Raw genomic sequence first — 18511 nt, 5'->3', positions numbered from 1 at the left:
CACTGGCATTCTTTACCACTGGCACCACCTGGGAAGCTATACAGTAGGTCCTTGTTATTTATTTTATATGTAGTAGTATGCACACCTCTGTTTTAAAGATTTGTTGGATTCACTTTATAAGAAGTGAATTGTAAAAGTTGTTTTTTTTTTTTAATCACTACTGAATGTTAAGCTGTGTAAGAAGACATGATTGAAGTTCCTTATACCCAGGGCAGAGCAGTTGGACATCTGACAAAAGGGTCAATTGCAAATAGCCTGCTACATACCAGGTGGGAGAGGCACACAGAATGAGTTCATCAAGCAGCTGAGAAATCCTCTTCTGATTGAAAAATCAGCAGTTGGCAAAGGTGGTACCTCCATGACCGTAAGCGTCCTCTCTGTTCCTGACCCAGAAGAGGAGTGATTAAGAAGCCTTGAGCTGGCCAAGAGTTGATTACGGTGTGGGGAAGGCTTTTCTCCCTAACGAGCCAAAATCTCATGAGAGGTGGTGGGGTGTGGAGAAATAACACAGGTTTTGGAGTCAGATTTAAATTCCTAATCCAATTTCCTTCACTGTGTGACCCTGAGAAAGTGACCAGTGAGCCTGTTTTCTTAATCCATCCAGTGGTACCTTCAGGGCTACCGGGAGGAGCGAGTGACCTGACCTCCATGCTGACATGCAGTAGGCAATCAGTGCTCTGCTCCTGCGGCCGCAGGGAACTGACTGATCTCACATGGCTCCTCGGCCAGCTTCCTCCTGCCTCCCGTACAGCAGCTGTTTCAGACTGTCTCCAAACGCATTTGCCTAAAGAAGCTCCCTGCCCTCCTGTGAGCATCATGTCAGCTCCTCTCTTGCCCCCTTGCCTCCAGTCTCCAAGGAGATGTCTCCCCTCTGCTCCCAATGATCCACTCACATGCGTTCTTTGATCCTCCATCAGGTCAAATAACTGTTCTGTTACTGATCCCTCCCTTTATCTCATGTCTTCAAACCTCCCTCTCTGTACTGCTGTCATCCTATAGCTTAAAGTTTCTTCTAAAACGTCACATTAAAAATTGTTTATTAAACACCAAGGAGGTGTGGAGTTGCCTGAAGCAAACGGTAGAGTGTGGGCACAAATATCCAAGGATTTGATAGCAGTTCTGTGCTGTTTATTCCCAAATCTATCTCCTGCCAAACCCCTCTCTGAGTTCCTGTCCAGTAAATCGAACTTCCGGCTGGGGATCTCCTCCTAAATGCTTCACGAATGACTCAGCCTCAGCAGTTCCAAAGCAGAAATCATCAGCATCCATATTGCATTAAGGTTTCCTCTTTGGTGAAAGTTACAAAGAGATGGGAATACCAGACCTTCTTACCTGCCTCCTGAGAAGCCTGTTTTCAGGTCAAGAAGCAACAGTTAGAACTGGACATGGAATAACAGACTGGTTCCAAATTGGGAAAGGAGTACGTCAAGGCTATATATTGTCACCCTGCTTATTAAACTTATATGCAGAGTACATCATGCGAAATGCCCGGCTGGATGAAGCACAAGCTGGCATCAAGACTGCAGGAAGAAATATCAATAACTTCAGAAATGCAGATGACGCCACCCTTATGGCAGAAAGTGAAGAGGAAGTAAAGAGCCTCTTGATGAAAGTGAAACAGGAGAGTGAAAAAACTGGCTTAAAACTCAACATTCAAAAAACAAAGATCATGGCATCCAGTCCCATCACTTCATGACAAATAGATGGAGAAACAAAACATTACAGACTTTATTTTCTTGGGCTCCAAAATCACTGCAGATGGTGATTGCAGCCTTGAAATTAAAAGACACTAGCTCCTTGGAAGAGAAGCTATGACCAGCCTAGACAGCACATTGGAAAGCAGAGACATTACTTTGCCATCTAGTCAAAGGTCCATCTAGTCAAAGCTATGGTTTTTCCTGTATTCATGTGTGGATGTGAGAGCTGGACCATAAATAAAAGACAAGCACTGAAGAATGGATGCTTTTGAACTGTGGTGTTGGAGAAGACTCTTGAGAGTCCCTTGGACTACAAGGAGATCAAACCAGTCAATCCTAAAGGAAATCAGTCCTGAATATTCATTGGAAGGACTGATACTGAAGCTGAAGTTCCAATACTTTGGCCACCTAATGTGAAGAAGTGAGTCATTAGAAAATACCCTGATGCTGGGAAAGATTGAAGGCAGGAGGAGAAGGGGACGACAGAGGATGAGATGATTGGATGGCATCAGCGACTCAATGGACATGAGTTTAAGCAAGCTCTGGGAGTTGGTGATGGACAGGGAGGCCTGGTGTGCTGCCGTCCATGAGGTCATAAAGAGTCAGACACAACTGAGCAACTCAACTGAACTGAACCAAGCACCCATGATCTCGTCCCTCTTCCTCATTCCCACCTATCAGAGCCATCCGTGTTTCACCACCTCTAGAACAGCCGTTCAGCATCCTTACTTCCAGGTGTGCATGCATCTGGGGCTGCCAAGTTGAAATAAAACAGATGGAGCAGAAGAGCCCAGGAACAGGGCAAGACCAATCGAGACAGCCTCAAGTCACAGGCTGAAAGACCCAAAATTGTGTTCTTTAGTTTAATCTGAACTGAAATTTATCCTGGGGAGGCAATTTCCTCAAGAATGAGAGAAAATCATGATTTAAATAATTACAACCTGGAGGGCATTTAAACACACCTAGCTGATCAAGTTCTTTGAAAAGTTGGCCCAACTTGTAAATCTTATTCGATTTAAATTCTCAAAGATGTAAGGATGACTATTTACTAACTGGTTAGTTACTAAAATGTTAACTAACCTGTGTCACTGTGACTCAGTTTCATGCCCAAGGGCAACGTCACTAACAGACTTAGTGTGGGGCTCAGACACGTCATCTACTCAGAGGGAACTTCCCCAAGTTCTACACAAAGCCCCAGAGGAAAATGGCATCTTCAAGGTTAGCATTTTAAACTCACCCCATGAAATTATGGCAGCATCACAAATAGTTGGCCTGGAGTCAACACTGGCTTCACAGTCAGTGGAGAATGTGTGCAGACTTCAGTACAAATTTTCTGAAAGTTTATCATAAGGAAACAACCCAATAAGAGAAAAGACTTGTGTGCCCATGCCATTTTATTTTCTAACATCAAAAACCTAGAAGCACTTTATTCAACAGCACCCTGAATGTTCTATAGCAGAGGCTGGGGTTATTGATCAGCACCATCACTTGGTGGATTATTCCCCATCCAGTCAAATGGGTGATAAAGATCAGAGAACCACAGACAATGTGGATGCTTTGTTAGCAAGGGGAAAAGGCAGAAGAGAAGTATTACAAATGAAGTTATAAATTTTAACACCTAAGAAGCTAAAGAATACAAACAGATTATGCTATTGGGTTATAGAGGAACATTGGGGGCATTATTTCAAAACTTCTATGTTCTTATATTTCCATTATAACTTTTTTAACTTCAAGAAATGTTTGCCATACTAACTTGCATTCAAACAATTGCATTCTTCTTCTACCATAGACTTTTTTTTTTTTAGTATTAAGTTTTTTATTTTTTTAATTTTAAAATCTTTAATTCTTACATGTGTTCCCAAACATGAACCCCCCTCCCACCTCCCTCCCCATAACATCTCTGTGGGTCATCCCCATGCACCAGCCCCAAGCATGCTGTATCCTGCGTCAGACATAGACTAGCGATTCAATTCTTACATGATAGTATACATGATAGAATGCCATTCTTCCATATCATCCCACCCTCTCCCTCTCCCTCTGAGTCCAAAAGTCCGTTATACACAGCTGCGTCTTTTTTCCTGTCTTGCATACAGGGTCGTCATTGCCATCTTTCTAAATTCCATATATATGTGTTAGTATACTGTATTGGTGTTTTTCTTTCTGGCTTACTTCACTCTGTATAATCAGCTCCAGTTTCATCCATCTCATCAGAACTGATTCAAATGAATTCTTTTTAACGGCTGAGTAATACTCCATTGTGTATATGTACCACAGCTTTCTTATCCATTCATCTGCTGATGGACATCTAGGTAATCCTACCGTAGACTTTTCATACAACCTCAAACACCACATTAAAGACTCATTTATTAAAACCACAGGGTCCTGGGACTTCCCTGGTGCTCCAGTGGCTAAGACTTCATACTGCCAATGCAGGGGACTCAGGTTCAATCCCTGGTCAGGGAGCCACATCCCACAGGTCACAACAGATCGTTTCCATGTTGCATCTAAAGATCCCTCATGTTGTAATGAAGATTGAAGATCTCTTGTACCACAACAAAAACCCAGTGCAGCCAAAGAAAAACAAACAAGAAACACAAAGTCCTACTGTATAGCACAGGGAATTATATTCAGTGTCTTGTAATAAAGCATAATGGAAAATAATATGGAAAAGAATATACTCTGTGGGGACACAACTGAGACACTGAGTACACATACACAAATGGGGACCCTCTATTAATTTATTAACCTCCTCGAAGCCTACAGTATTGCTAACATTCACCTTTGTGAACAATAACTCATTCTGACTGTCTTCAAGAAAGCATCTGGGAGTGATGGAAGGACCAAAACCAGCTGGGAGTGAGAAGGTTTGGCCACCAACTGGCCAGATTATCTTAGATGAGTGATCTCACCTTCCTGGACCTTCATATCCCCAGGTGTAAGATTAGCTGGTCAAGTTCAAGTCACTAAGGCTCCTGGCAGATGGAAGACTCTAAGATGCCAAATGCTGGATGGAACGGGCTTGGGAGCCCCGCCCCCGCACCCCTGCCCCCGGAGTGAAGTCTGGGTGAAGAGCCCTGGCCAGAGGGCAGTGAGGAGGCAGGTCCCTGAGAGAGGGGCACGCGAGGAGTCCAGGAAGGGGTGGTTACTTAACGCCCCATGTCCAACCGCCACGAGAGTAAGGGAGGCAGCCCAATTCCCTTCTCCTGGGAAGAAGTTTTGCCATCAGCTCAATAGTGGTCTATTTATAAACAAAAGAAATTGGATGGTGGAATATCCAAGTCTGGACCATAAAATTTAATTTTTAAGTATATGTTGTCTGCATTTATGCCCCAAACATCTCATCAAAAGACATGCTCAAATACAAGAATGGTCTTCCTTATCTTTCTCTAGTAATTCATCCCTTACCTTGTACAAGTACCAGGCATAAAAAAGATGCTCAATAAATACACAGACGTAATAAGTCATTTTCAGTATCTTCCATTTATTTCCAAAAGGTGACACTTTTTTTAATAGATGAGGAAACAAAGACAAACAAATAAACGAAAAGCTAATGTTCCCAGAGCCCTCAGCTGGCGAGGGAATGGAAACATTTCATCATCCCCAGAGAACAGCTTCTCAACTTCTCTCTGAAGAAACATTCTGGGCACAGAGCAAAAGCTGATGGACCTGCTTTAGCGTAAGACTTTACTTCCTCCTCACAGCCACATGTATAAAATGACCGAATTTTTAATTTTGGAAGGAAACAGCACTAGATATGCTCGGTGTCAACTTTAACAATGCCTGAGGCTTTCTTCGGATCAAATATCCCAGGTGAGGAAGACCAATTACAAACATTTAATTGCCTCTCAAATACTCTTTCTGACATCAAAAGCACTTTAACCTTTTAAAGCACAAGAAAAGGAGAACTCTAAAAGACAAAGTAACACATCGTTTCATACACCCAGGGGGGAAAACCTCATGCACCTTTGCAGACACCTTCTGTGACAAGTTACAGCCAGAGAGGAATTCTTGTGGCAGTTTAGGAAACAGGTTGGAAGGAGGACTCATGCATGAATCGCACATGCTCTCCACGCAGCCCCTGTCCTTTGTGTTTGTTGGCACGTCCACCACGAGTTTCCTGGGTACTCACACCATGGGGTTGTGCACAATCTTGCCTGAACTCCCTCTCTGCCAGTCTCAGCCATCATTGTCCATCTTATGTTAGAAACCTGCCTCTCAGGCCAAACATTTGCAGTTTGCAGCCTGAACACGTGCAAAAGCCAGAGAAATGGACAATCAGACACTATAGGCAAAAATCAAGTAAAGTCGATATAAGGGGCCGCTTCTCAACCCCAAGAGGATAAACCATTGTCTTGTTAAATGAACTCCTTCCCAGGAGACCTGAGTGCCTACAATTACTCCTTCAGCCCGAATTTCTCACCCCTTCTGTTTTCCAAAGTTAACCTAAAACAATTCCCAGATCTGCTGCTGGGATTTCTTAAATCCTCTTTTTCTGGGTGGAAATAAGTAAGAATGGAGCAGAGTGAAAATGCTCTAGGGGCGCCTTCAGGAATAAATTAACATCTTGGTGCTTAGAAGCACCGCATCCTAAATATGGTCCAGGGGAGGCCTCTGCTGGTCAGAAAGGAGATGGGAAGGAGACTGGGAGCATCCCGAACAGTAAGGCAATCCTTACATCCACCTTTCAGCGCAGAGAAAATCAAAGTTCACAGAAACTGGACGAGTTGTTTAAACTGGAACAATGGCCTTTAGTTAGATTTCTACTGGTTTGCTGGCCTCTCAATCAGCTGGTAATAAGCTGATGTTTTGTTTTGTTTTTCTTTTAGACTCACGGAAAGAGACAAAAGCAAGATATTACGTGCTAGGTGCAAACCTGGAGCTGAATAAATACTGGTTAATCAAAGTATCTCTGTTAATTTGAAATCTCATTTCTCAGCCTATTGATAAAATGCAGACAGGGGCTGTATGGAGAGCAAGAAGCACCCACCAGCAGAGGGAAAGAGGACTGCAGGGAGAGAAACCCATCCAGTTAACCCAGGAGGGCAACTGACTGGGAGCCTAGGATTTAGAAAAGGCAGAGGAACCAGAGATTAAATTGCCAACATCTGCTGAATCAGAAAAAAGCAAGAGAAAACAGAAAAAAAAAAACTTCTGCTTCATTGACTACAATAAAGCCTTTGACTGTACAGATCACAATAAACTGTGGAAAATTATTAAAGAGATGGAAATGCCAGACCACCTTACCTGCCTCCTGTGAAACCTGTATGCAGGCCAAGAACCAACAGTTAGAACTGAACATGGAACAGTGGGCTGCTTCCAAATCGGGAAAGGAGTATGTCAAGGCCATATATTGTCACCCTACTTATTTAACTTACATGCAGGGTACATCATACGAAATGCTGGGCTGGATGAAGTACAAGCTAGAATCAAGATGGCCAGGAGAAATATCAATAACCTCAGATATGCAGATGACACCACCCTTATGGCAGAAAGTGAAGAGGAACTCAAGAGCCTCTTGATGAAGGTGAACGAGATGAAAGAGGAGAGTGATAAACCAGGCTTAAAACTCAACATTCAAAAAACTAAGATCATGGCACCCGGTCCCATCACTTCATGGCAAACAGACGGGAAAACAATGGAAACAGTGACAGACTGGGCTCCAAATCACTGTGGATGGTAACTGTAGCCATAAAATTAAAAGACACTCGCTTCTTGGAAGAAAAGCTATGACCAACCTAGACAGCATATTAAAAAGCAGAGACATTACTTTGCCAATAAAGTCTGTCTAGTCAAAGCTATGGTTTTTTCCACTAGTCACATATAGATGTGAGAGTTGGACCATAAAGAAGGCTGAACGCCGAAGAATTGATACTTTTGAACTGTGGTGTTGGAGAAGACTCTTGAGAGTCCCTTGGACAGCAAGCAGATCAAATCAGTCAATCCTAAAGGAAATCAACCCTGAATATTCATTGGAAGGATTGATGTTGAAGCTGAAACTCCAATACATTGGCCACCTGATGCAAAGAGCTGATTCAGTAGAAAAGGCCCTGATGCTGGGAAAGATTATGGGCAGGAGAAGGGATCAACAGAGAATGAGATTGTTAGATGGCACCACCGACTCAATGGACATGAGTTGAACAAACTCTGGGAGATGGTGAAGGACAGGGAAGCCTGGCATGCTGCAGTCCATGGGGTAACAAAGAGTCAGACACGACCGAGCAACTGAACAACTAGAATGTGGACTCCCGTTGGCCAGAGGCACACGCTACACAATCATTCCATCCTTTACATGGGTCACATGCTTCTGCACTCTGCCTGTCTGGGGATGGAAGAAACTTATTACTGAAATCCAGCTTTGGGGCCTTTCATGTGGTTCAGTGGTTAAGAATTCACCTTGCAATGCAGGGGACTCTGATTCGATCCCTGGTTGGGGAACAAAGGTCCCACATGCCTCAGAGAAACTAAGCCATTGAGCCACAGCTAGAGAGTCTGTGGGCCTCAGTGAAAGATCCTGTGTGCCGACACGGAGACCTGACACAGCTAAATCAATAAACACATACATTTCATCAATTGTGAAAATAATCATAAAAGAAAAAATAAAGTCTAGTTTTGCATTTGATTTTTGATTTCCTAAATTCTCCATGAAACTCATTTCATTGAGTGGAGCCTCTGAGAAAAATCAGTCACTTCTTTCAGCTCTCTTTTCTGCCGCTCACATCTCTCTCTCGGGTCACAGCATGGAGGAGAGAGCTGCTCAAGGGAGAGATTCCCTCTATGCTGGACAAGAGGGAAGAAAGTGTACATTCCTCTGTTTCAAATGGGGAAGGTGGGGTGACAGCTGTTCCCTTTCTAGGAAGTATTTCTCCCACAGAACAACCATAGCACAGCTGGCGGGACTCACAGGCTCGGCTGCCATCCCGGCCCCTGCAGTTCAGATGCTGCACTAGGGGCGGAGAAAGATCCGCTGCAGGAGGGGACGCTGGGCAAGTCTTCACTGCAGAGCCCCAGCCTCCTCCTCACCTCCTGCTGAAAACCAGATCCACACAGAAAAATTTGAAGTAGATTTTCAAAGTGGATTCTAGCATCCTACCAAAAAAGAGTCACGTGTATTCTTTCTGTAAATAATCGCTCTCTGCGCTGAGCAGGAGCATCATCTCACTGACCCTCACATGCTGTCTTGCACATCTGTATCAGAGGGAGCCAGGCCCAGGTATGGTGGCTCAGTGCTGGGTTCCACCAGCTGGTCCTCACTGCAGCCAGAACACTAACTCAGGAAGATTTCTGGAAATCTAACCTGGAAAGCTAGACTTACACAGCATCTAACAAACCATTCATACTGAGCAAAGACCATCGCTGTGCACTTAATACCTACTAAGATTCTTTCCCACCTGAAACGTTTCTGTCTAAGAACACAGTCCTGAGTACAAGAGATTCGGGGTCCAGACCCTTTTCTGTGGGTTCTCTGCATCTGCATCACCTCCTTTCTCTGCTCTGCAACCCCAGTGCATCCCGTCCAAGGACCTAAGCCAACATCCTTGCTTATCTTCTCTCCTGAGACTGGTTCATTGGCCACTGAAAAGGTATTAAATCCCTCCCACAGGGCAGGTACCCAGGGAACAGTTGCTGCCTGACGCGAACACTGGCCAACTGTTGGCCCTAACTTTTCCTCCTTCTTCCTGGACACATGGTCATCTCTCACCAACTGCTAGAAATTGGTTCCAAAATCCACAGATGTTCCTGTCTCTTATAGAAAATGGCCTAGTGTTTGCTTACAACCCAAGTGCACCCTCCCTTATACTTTAAATCATCTCTAGATGACACAATATCTAATACAAAGTAAATGCTATGCAAATAGTTGTAAATACAATGTAAATGTTGTGTAGATAGTTGTCTGCATGCAGCAAATCCAATTTGGCATTTTGGAACTTTCCAGGATCTTTTTTAAAATTTTAGATCCATAGTTGGCTGAAACCAATTCACCCAAAGATGCAGAGGGCCAGCTGTATAACTCAACCACCATTCGCAGCCTTCTGAGCCCTTAGGACTGAGCTCTAGCTGGGTATGCTAGGGCCCTTCCTGACCTGGCCTCGAAACAGTTCTGGTCTCTGCCACAGCAATCTTGGCATCATGGGCAGAAGATAGTAGAGCCTAGGATGGGAGGAGCCCCAAGTCACCACCCAGAGGAAAGCTGTCCATCCGTCAGAAAATGCAGCTCTTTATGAAACTGCTGTGCTAAGAATCTCAAATTGGGGTGACCTGTTAGAGCAGGTACAATTACCTAATTCCTGCTGCCTCTGCCTTGGGCAGCGGGTGACTCTGTAATGCTCCGTGGGAGGAATCCAAGCCCCTGAACCGTCTTGTATTCACCCAGCATGCCCAAGATGCAGGTTTGCTGTTGCTGTTTAGTCACCGAGGTGTGTCCAGGTCTTTGGAAACCCCATGAACTGTAGCCCGCCAGACTCCTCTGTCCATGGGATTTCCTAGGAGCTGCCATTTCCTCCTCCAGGGGATCTTCCTGGCCCAGGGATCAAACCCATATCTCCTGCATTGGCAGGCAGTTTCTTTACCACTGAGGAACCAAAGAAGCCCCAAGATACAGAGAGGTGGACTGAAATCTTGGCAAGGAGGATGATAGCCACACCATTTTCTACTTTTTTTAACCTTTTCTTGGACAGAATCTGAAAAACTTTTCCCCCCTCTTTCTAAGGGATAACTAGAAAAGATCTTTGAAGGCTTCAGAACTTGTCACAAACCAGGGGCGATGTACAGCAGCCTGTGTGAAAGAGAAGAGGAGGCTCACCGCCCTCTGTGTTGTTCTGATGAGGCAGTTACTATGAAGTGGATGCAACCAACCATGCTCCAGAACACACCAAGCCCTTCTGCAATCTTGCTCTCACAGTGGGGGTCACAGCAGATGACCCCACGTCTGTCCGTGCAGCCTCTGCCATCACTGAGCCGAGTGGGGAGTCAGTGAGTCATCCTCAGAGCCCCCTCCCCACTTTCGTGAAGTGCCCATCTCTCCTCCAGGGCAGCTCTCCCTGGCACAGGCAAGTCTCTCCTGTTCTGACCATTTTCATTTATGGAAACCTGTGCTCAGGCAGGTGGACCAGGCCTGATAAACTTTGGGCCTGGTAAACCAGCCCCTATTGATGTTAAAAGGGCTGACAGCTGCACCCGTCATTGCAGGCCCTCTTTCCTCACAGAAAGAAACTGAGGCCCAGAGGAAGGGAGTGACCTGGCCAAGAAATGACGGGCATGGGGTCCTACCCTCAACACTGTATCTCTCTGCCTCTCTTGGTCTCCATTACTCTGAATGCCATGTACAGTTTTCCATAGAATAAATCTCCAGGCTCTTCCTCTAATAGTGGGATTTGGGACATCAACTGAGAAGCCCAAGCAGCCCTTACCAATAAACCCAAATACCAGTGCCATTTATAAAGCCAAACCTGAGCACGCACTCAGAGAACTCATAGGAGAACAGGGCCCACTCAGTCCTCTCTGGGGCCATGGCCAGGAGGGAGTCCCTGCTCAGCCCTCACTAGTTCCCTTTCCCAGGAGTTACCCAGATAGCAACCCACTCCAGTATTCTTGCGTGGAGAATCCCATGGGCAAAGAAGCTTGGCAGGCTACAGTCTATGGGGTCACAAAGAGTCAGACACAACTGAGCGGCTATCACTCACTCAGCCGGGCACCCCACCAATATTTGTTAATTTGATTTCCTTTCTTCACTCAACATTATCAAGGCTCACATTGGGGCTTGGAGCGGTCCTGAGGAACTTATTTTTAAAATAGCAATGAAGCCCCTAGAGAATTCTTATGTCTGTAAGACTGCCCAAACTCAAAAGTACACCAGAACTGCATACTGCAAGGGACAAGAAACAGATCTTTCCCCGAATACTTCAGGGATATCAGGCTCAAAAATCACATTTATCGAGCACTTGCTATGTGTGACATTGATCTAAGTTTCAAACAAAGGGGTCTGAGTCATGGTTCATGGTTTTGAATAGGCTGATGAGCAATCAAGAGAGACAGACAGAGTCAGAGAGTAGGAGAGAGATTTACTGCAAAGTTAAAACAGATTCATTCATTCAATGAGCTTTATGCTAAGACCTATTTTGTATGATTTTTTTTTAAGTTTTAATCACTGGCTTTGATACTCTGTAGACAGATCAAGGAGGTCACTCCTCATTCCAACAGATATTTCACTGTCAAGGTTATCTTTAGAACACTTTTAAAAAGTGACTGCTGTTTCCCTGGGTGCCTTGGTTCCCTTGTTTCACTATCTGCTGGCTTCTGCAGTGTTGGGCATTCGTGGACCTGAGGCACTTCATCCATTCTAGGAAGACAACCTAGTGGCTCTTCCTTCCTCCTGGTGAAGAGGAACAGCCTTACCCCAACTTCGGCTGCACTGTGTCCTCCACATGGCAGTTGAAGGGAGCATGGAGGCTCTAACAGACTCCGCTCCAACTTGGCAGCACCTGGACCAAAATCAGGGCAAAGGGAGGAGAGCAGAGTCGATGGCAGGGAGCTCCCCTGGAAGATGACACTGCTGTGTCTGTAGGGTACCTCCTCCCCAGGTCATCAGCCCACAGTACAAGGCTGGAACACCCCCAGCCTTTCTCATTTGGGACATGAATGAAGACCCTTAGGGCAGCCCTAACGGTAGGACTGTCCCCAGGGCCAGGGGAGAGTCAGCCAGGACTGGAAGCCCTGTGACAACCCTAGTTTTGCCATCAGCAGCCAAAGTGCTCCCCTCTGCTCAGTGAGGACAGCCACCCAGCCGGCATGCCCAGCAACACTAAGCAAGCCAGTGGCCACTCCTCAGCTTGTGCACCTCACACCCACATGCAATAACCACTCAAGATGCCCCCACAGAAGACCCCAATGGTTTTTAGCCAGATCTCCTGCATTTGTGGCTTCTCCTGTGACACAGTGAAGTAAGAAGTGCGAGATCTCAATGCAATCAGCATTAATTTTATTAAAGGAGTCTGGAGAAGTTAAACGAATACATCCCTCTATGCATGAAGTTCCTAACAGATGCCGTTTTTAGCTAAGTAGAAAAACAAAACAAACCACCCCCCCCCCCCAAAAAAAACACAACTCCTTCGAAAACATTAACATATTAATCGAAGCTCTGTAAATGCAAGAGGATGTGCTTTTCAACCTACAGGATAAAATAAGACAATAGAATCAGAGAGCAGCAAATTCAGGGGCCTGATGCTCTTGGGTTAACCCATCCGCATTTGAACACCTAGGACGTTCGCCCCTCCCCCGAAAGGCTTTATCTAAATTAAATCTTTGGTGACCTGCATCAGAGCCTCCTGCGAAGTCCGTCTGTCCCGCCGGCTTGCCTTTCTGCGGTGCGGATGGTCGCCGCGTTCGGGTTCCTGGGGTGGGATGCCGGGACTCACACCCACTCGGACTTGCCGGGGCCGGAAAGCGGGGCACGCGGCGCGCAGGGGCGCTCTTCCCACACCGGGGCCGCCGCTCCGGGCCGGGCCAAGCGCGGCTGGTCGCTGGCTGAGGACAACGCGTCGCTCTCGTCCTCCCCCGGCAGCTCCAGGCTCCCGGGCGCGGCGGGCTCCGCAGCGGGGCTGTGCGCGCCCGGCCCTCGGGTCCCCAGTCCCGTGCGAGCGCGCTCACCGCGTCCCTCGTGCACCCCTAGCCCCTCCCGCGCCCCGCGTCCCTCAGGCGCCGCATCCCTTGCCCCTGGAAACGGTCTCCTCCGGGCCCCACCGGGTCGCCCTCGTGTCTTCCAGCACACGCTGCAGACCAGGTCGGCGACAGTAAGCAGAAAGGACAGCGCGCACATCGCCCAGACGAAAAGCATCAGGATGGACTTCTCCGTGGGTCGGGAGACGTAACAGTCCACCACGCTGGTGCAAGGAGGGTGCGTGCAAGAGAACCTCTTGGGGACCAAGAATCCGAAGAGGAGGTAATGCAGGGCACCGAAAGCTGCCTCGGTCAAGGTCCGGAGGCAGAGGTGGACCACGTAGCCCGAGGAATAGTCTGGCACCGTCAGGCAGCGCCTGGCCCCGGGGGTCAGCCGTGGGGCGTCATGGTCCTCCGAGGCATCCTCCGGCCCATGGGATCTGCGTGCGGCCAGCTCAGCTCCTTTGTGCAGCACGTAGACGCCGAAGACCGCGGACGGAAGGAGGACAGACACGCTCTGGATCAGCCAGAATCGCAGGTGGGACACGGGGGCGAAGATGTCATAGCAGACGTTGGCGCATCCCGGCTGCAGAGTATTGCAGACAAACCTCTCCTGCTCGTCCTGGTAGACGGGTGAACCGGCTAGGATGAGCACCACCATCCTCAGCAGCACCATGAAGATAAGCCAGATCTTCCCTGGGAAGAAGCAGCAGGAAGGGCACCATTACAGCCATACAAATACATCTCCTGCTAGTAGTTCTAAATCCTTACCGAGGCGAATGGAGAACCGAGACTGGAGAACTAAGTGGATAAGCATGTTGAAGTCACAACAAGACTATCAGCCAGTTGGCTCACTGGATGAATATCTAACCAGCACTTACAACATGTGGACCCTGGGCTCAACTAAGCTCACCCTGCAGACACTGCCGCTTTCCATCCAGACCGCCCCAATAAAGCAACTCATAAGGATTTTTTGGTTTCCCAGTGCATATAAAAGCTATGTTTTCACTCTACCTTGGTCTATTAAGTGTGCAGTAGCTTTATAAGGACAATGTACACATCTTAACTAAAAAATACTTCATTGTTAAAAATTGCTGACCATCCTTTGAGCCTTCAGCCAGTGGGTATTAACACTGAAGATCACTGATCACACGGTTCATCAGAATAAATTTAGTAACAATTAACAACTTGGAAATATTTCGAGAATTGCCAAAATGGGGCACAGAGACAGGAAGTGAGCAAATGCCATCAGAAAAACGGCACCAAAGACTTACTTAAGGAAGTGTTGCCACATTCAATTGTTTCTTTTTTTAAGTAATATTGGGAAGCACAATAAAATGAGCTATGTCTATACTTGTTTGTAAAATGCTTTGAAATTGACAGATTTAAAGAAGCATAGATAACTAAAATGCTTAATCTGGCTCAGCTAGTTCAGACTCTGGGCTGAAAATTCTAGAAAGTTGGGCTGATGTAAATAAAGTCTTCCTCTTAAAGAGTGAACTTTTTCAAAGATGTTAGTTCTTTCCTGTAATTGTGTATAGCAAATAAAAGCTACTATTTTCAATGAGTTTTCTCTATGGTAATAATCCACATGATCCTTATGTAATTGCAGGACTTGTGTTTAATGTTGCTTTATGGCCCTTGAAATCAGATTTCTTGAAGAACATTCAGTTTTTTAGACTCTTCAATTATTCAGAACTCCTTTCCCCCTATTCCAACTATTATGAATTGAGGTTCTGTCTTTCTTCAACTTATCGTGAATGTGTGAGGCTAACCTAGAAATCAAAATCACTTCCAAGTCCTATTTTCATGTCATGAATCAACAATTTTGGAATATGTTGAAGGACCAGTCAAAATAATTTGTAAATATTTTGTTTTGTGATGAGATGCAGAAATCATCACCTGACATCAGAAGAATTAAATTATTTTATCAATGAAGTCACTTCAACTCAAGAGAATTGCATGATAATTACGTGATAAAGTCATTAACTCAAACTTTTAAAACTAAGTTGGCTTAGTTTAAAAAGTAATGAACAAGAAAAATATCAGCCACTTCATGGATATATTTTAATCCTTTTCTCAATCCCCTTTATCAGGGTAGCCACACCTCTCCAAAAATTTAATTTGGCTACATCAAACTCAAATAAATCAAAACTTTATTACTTTCATTGTTAGGGGAAAAAGGCTAAAACTAAAATTGGGATTTGGTTTAAAGTACACAAGAGAATTTACTAATCTTTACAAATGGAGCTTCAAGGATAATCCCTAAAAAAAATGAACAAGCGAGCTGACTCAAGGCATGAATTTCTTAACTTTGTATTGTTACTTTTCCTAGTAGCCAGAGAAGAGTTAGATAAAAATACCCCTGCCACTTACTCAGCCCCCAAATGTTAGCAAGAAGAGGCCTCTTGAGAGAAATATTGCTCACCCCCAAGACATGCTTAAATGATGGGGAACCTCATGAAATGATGGAGAATTAGAGGAAAACTTGAGCCATGGCTCCCTTTCCTCCAGGGATAGGCAAGACTTCCTCGTAGAGAAGGACCAGGAAAAGTGATCCAAGGCAGAATCTGTGTTCTGCAGGGGTTTGTACTACTCACCCACCATGGTCACGTTACAATTTAGGGTGATGACGAGGAACCCCAGCAGGTCCGACTGGTCCATGCTTCCAGGGGGTCACAGACTCAAGGTGACTGAAGCCGTCCGGAGCTTGTGTTCTCCAAGGAGGTGCGAAATCTTTGCAAGAATATGTGTATCTTTGCCACAAAATACTCCCAGGTGAGAGCTGGAGATAAGGGACAATTCAAGCCCAGGAGCACGAGGTTGTTCTTCTGTCTCCAGGGGAGGCGGCCCCGAGCTGTTTGAGGCAAAGCCTTCCTGACAACTGCAGTGACCAGAGGCCAGCAGCAGCCGTCGCTCATCTGGCTATTCTTACCCTCTTGGGACATTCCAGGCCCCTGGCCGTGCTCACATGTCTCCACCAGGAGAGCCGACGCCTCAGGATGTAACAGAAGTGGCTATGTTTAACCCAAGAAAGAAAAGTTCAGTCAACCAGGCAAGTCTCTATGAAAAAGGCGTTTCCTCCTTGAGAACATTTCTATAACATCTTCACTGGTTAAAGAAGCACCAAAATGTCCACATTTCATCTCTTCTATGAAGCGCTGAACGGTGCCTGCATGCTCAGTCGTGTCTGACTCTTTGCAACCCTATGCAACTCCATCAGGTTCCTCTGTCCGTGAGATTTCCCAGATAAGAATACTGGAGTGGGTTGTCATTTCCTTCTCCAGGGGATCTTCCTCACCCAGGGATTGAACCAGCATCTACTGAGTATCCATCATTGGCAGGTGGATTCATTACCACTAACCCATCATAACTCGAGCCCCAGAGAATCATTGTCCTAACTCTGAATTCCTATATCTTGGATGACAGCAGGAATCTGCCCTGGGACTAGGTCATTGGGGAGCTATTTCCTATCTGGGTTAGCGATGAGAGCCCTTCATGCGGAGACAAAGAACCGAGATGCAAAACTGGGGCAGCCACCTGGTCACTGGGAATCACCACCTCTTCCCAATAGTCCTGTGTTTACAGCAGGGTTTGTGGGAGACAGACAGGAAGTGGTGTTTGTTGTGAGCACCGAGCATGTACAGTTCCCAACCTTTTTGGCACCAGGGACCAGTTTCGCAAAAGACAGTTTTTCCATGGACCTGGTGGAGGGATGGTTTCCAGATGATCAAAGTACATGGCATTTACTGTGCACTTTATTTCTAATCTAATGCTGCTGCTGATCTGACAGGAGGTACCGGTCTGTGGCCCAGAGGCTGGGAACCCTTGTGTGCAAAACTCAAATCACTAGCATTTCCATCCCTAACTGGCCCCAAACACCCTCACAGATGATGCACTCCACTTGTATCCCCTGCCCCCATTGAGCCCAGGGCTGCAGCTATTGAATCAGCTTAACAAATGTCCATTCGATTTTTCATAGAATATCACCATCTGGACCTGCTGACATCAATCACAGTTGCCTCAAAATCATCCCACAATCACCACTTTTCTACCTGGGAAGAGCTGTCCTGTGAGGCTGGGGGGTCTATCATCAGGGTGGGATTTGTCAACTTTAAAAGGAATGATTTCAATTTTCCATGAAAGCTCTTCTTGATACTCCTACCTTTTCTCCATTTCTGATCTATTCTTGACTTTGGTAATAACCCTAGAAAGATTCCCCAAGGAAGAGTACAACAAAGCTTCTTTCATCTTCATTCATAGGGAACGTTTCCATCCACAGAAAACATTTTGACCCCCTTGAAAGGAACCATAGTTGTGCTACATTTTAGTCAAATGCTTTGACACGGACAATGAAACTGAGAGAAATTGTAGTTAAAATATTTAAATAGTCATTTCAAGGGTTTGAGTATAAAATAAAGGAAAATATATTTGCTCCCTAATAGACCACACAGGATGTTGACTTAAAAGCTGAAAGACCAGGACAACAATGACTGAATTTTAAAAGGCACTCTCACAAGTCACCCATAAGTCATTGCTCAGGAAAGCAGTGACTGAATTTTGCTGCAGGGTCTAAAGAGCCTGTTCTGAATGGGGATTCAGAATGTTGTGACCTTGAGCCAATCACTAGAGCTTTTCCTGCCTCACTTTTCTTATCAGTGAGATGATGCCTTTTACCTACACAGAGTGGCTGTGACATGCAAAGTAAGATCATCGGCATGAAAATGGCTTAAAAATATAAAGAATGGCACACGGTAGTGACTTGGGCATCTGAGGGTCTACTCCTCCTGGTTCCCAGCCTTGGCTTTTCCCTACACGTCCTGAACGCTTCCCCTGGTTTTCTCTCTGGGTGAGTGACACCAAGATCTGCCATGCTCCAACAAAATCCCAGGGCTCAACTTGCTTGAAACACTTAAGGCTTTGTTTTGTTTTGTTTTAACTGCTTCACACTCTTCAGTGGCCCATCACCTTTGGGACCAGGTCTAGCAGGGCCCACCAAGCCCAACTGGCCTGCCCAGCACTCCCATCCCACCCCCAGAATAACCACCCGGGCAGCTCCCAAGACTCTGCAACCCCTGAACCTGGCACAGCTGCTGGTTCCATTTGGGGCAACTTGCCCTCTCTGGTTGGTTTCCAGAGTCTTCCCTCTCCTCAGTCTTCCT

The 18511-nt window shown here is 45.9% G+C and overlaps 1 protein-coding gene across 1 annotated transcript; it reads right to left on the bottom strand.

Moving 5' to 3' along the window:
* Positions 1-13104: 13104 nt before the first annotated feature.
* Positions 13105-16013, bottom strand: GJD4 (gap junction protein delta 4). The gene is made up of 2 exons (XM_052651154.1): positions 15950-16013; positions 13105-14045 (listed from the first exon to the last, which is right to left on the bottom strand). The coding sequence occupies exons 1-2, from the start codon at positions 16011-16013 to the stop codon at positions 13105-13107; spliced, it is 1005 nt and encodes a 334-aa protein (XP_052507114.1).
* Positions 16014-18511: the final 2498 nt, after the last annotated feature.

Source organism: Budorcas taxicolor, chromosome 13 (genome assembly GCF_023091745.1).
Source record: "Budorcas taxicolor isolate Tak-1 chromosome 13, Takin1.1, whole genome shotgun sequence".
In the NCBI taxonomy this organism is placed as follows: domain Eukaryota; kingdom Metazoa; phylum Chordata; class Mammalia; order Artiodactyla; family Bovidae; genus Budorcas; species Budorcas taxicolor.
Note: the sequence above shows the minus strand (reverse complement) of the source record. Positions and strands in the feature narration are given on the sequence as shown.

Coding starts and splice junctions, on each gene's coding strand:
- GJD4 (XM_052651154.1), bottom strand. CDS start 16,013: ATGGACCAGTCGGACCTGCTGGGGTTCCTCGTCATCACCCTAAATTGT. Junction 14,046..15,949: donor TTGTAACGTGACCATGGTGG/GTGAGTAGTACA, acceptor GCTTCTTCCCAG/GGAAGATCTGGCTTATCTTC.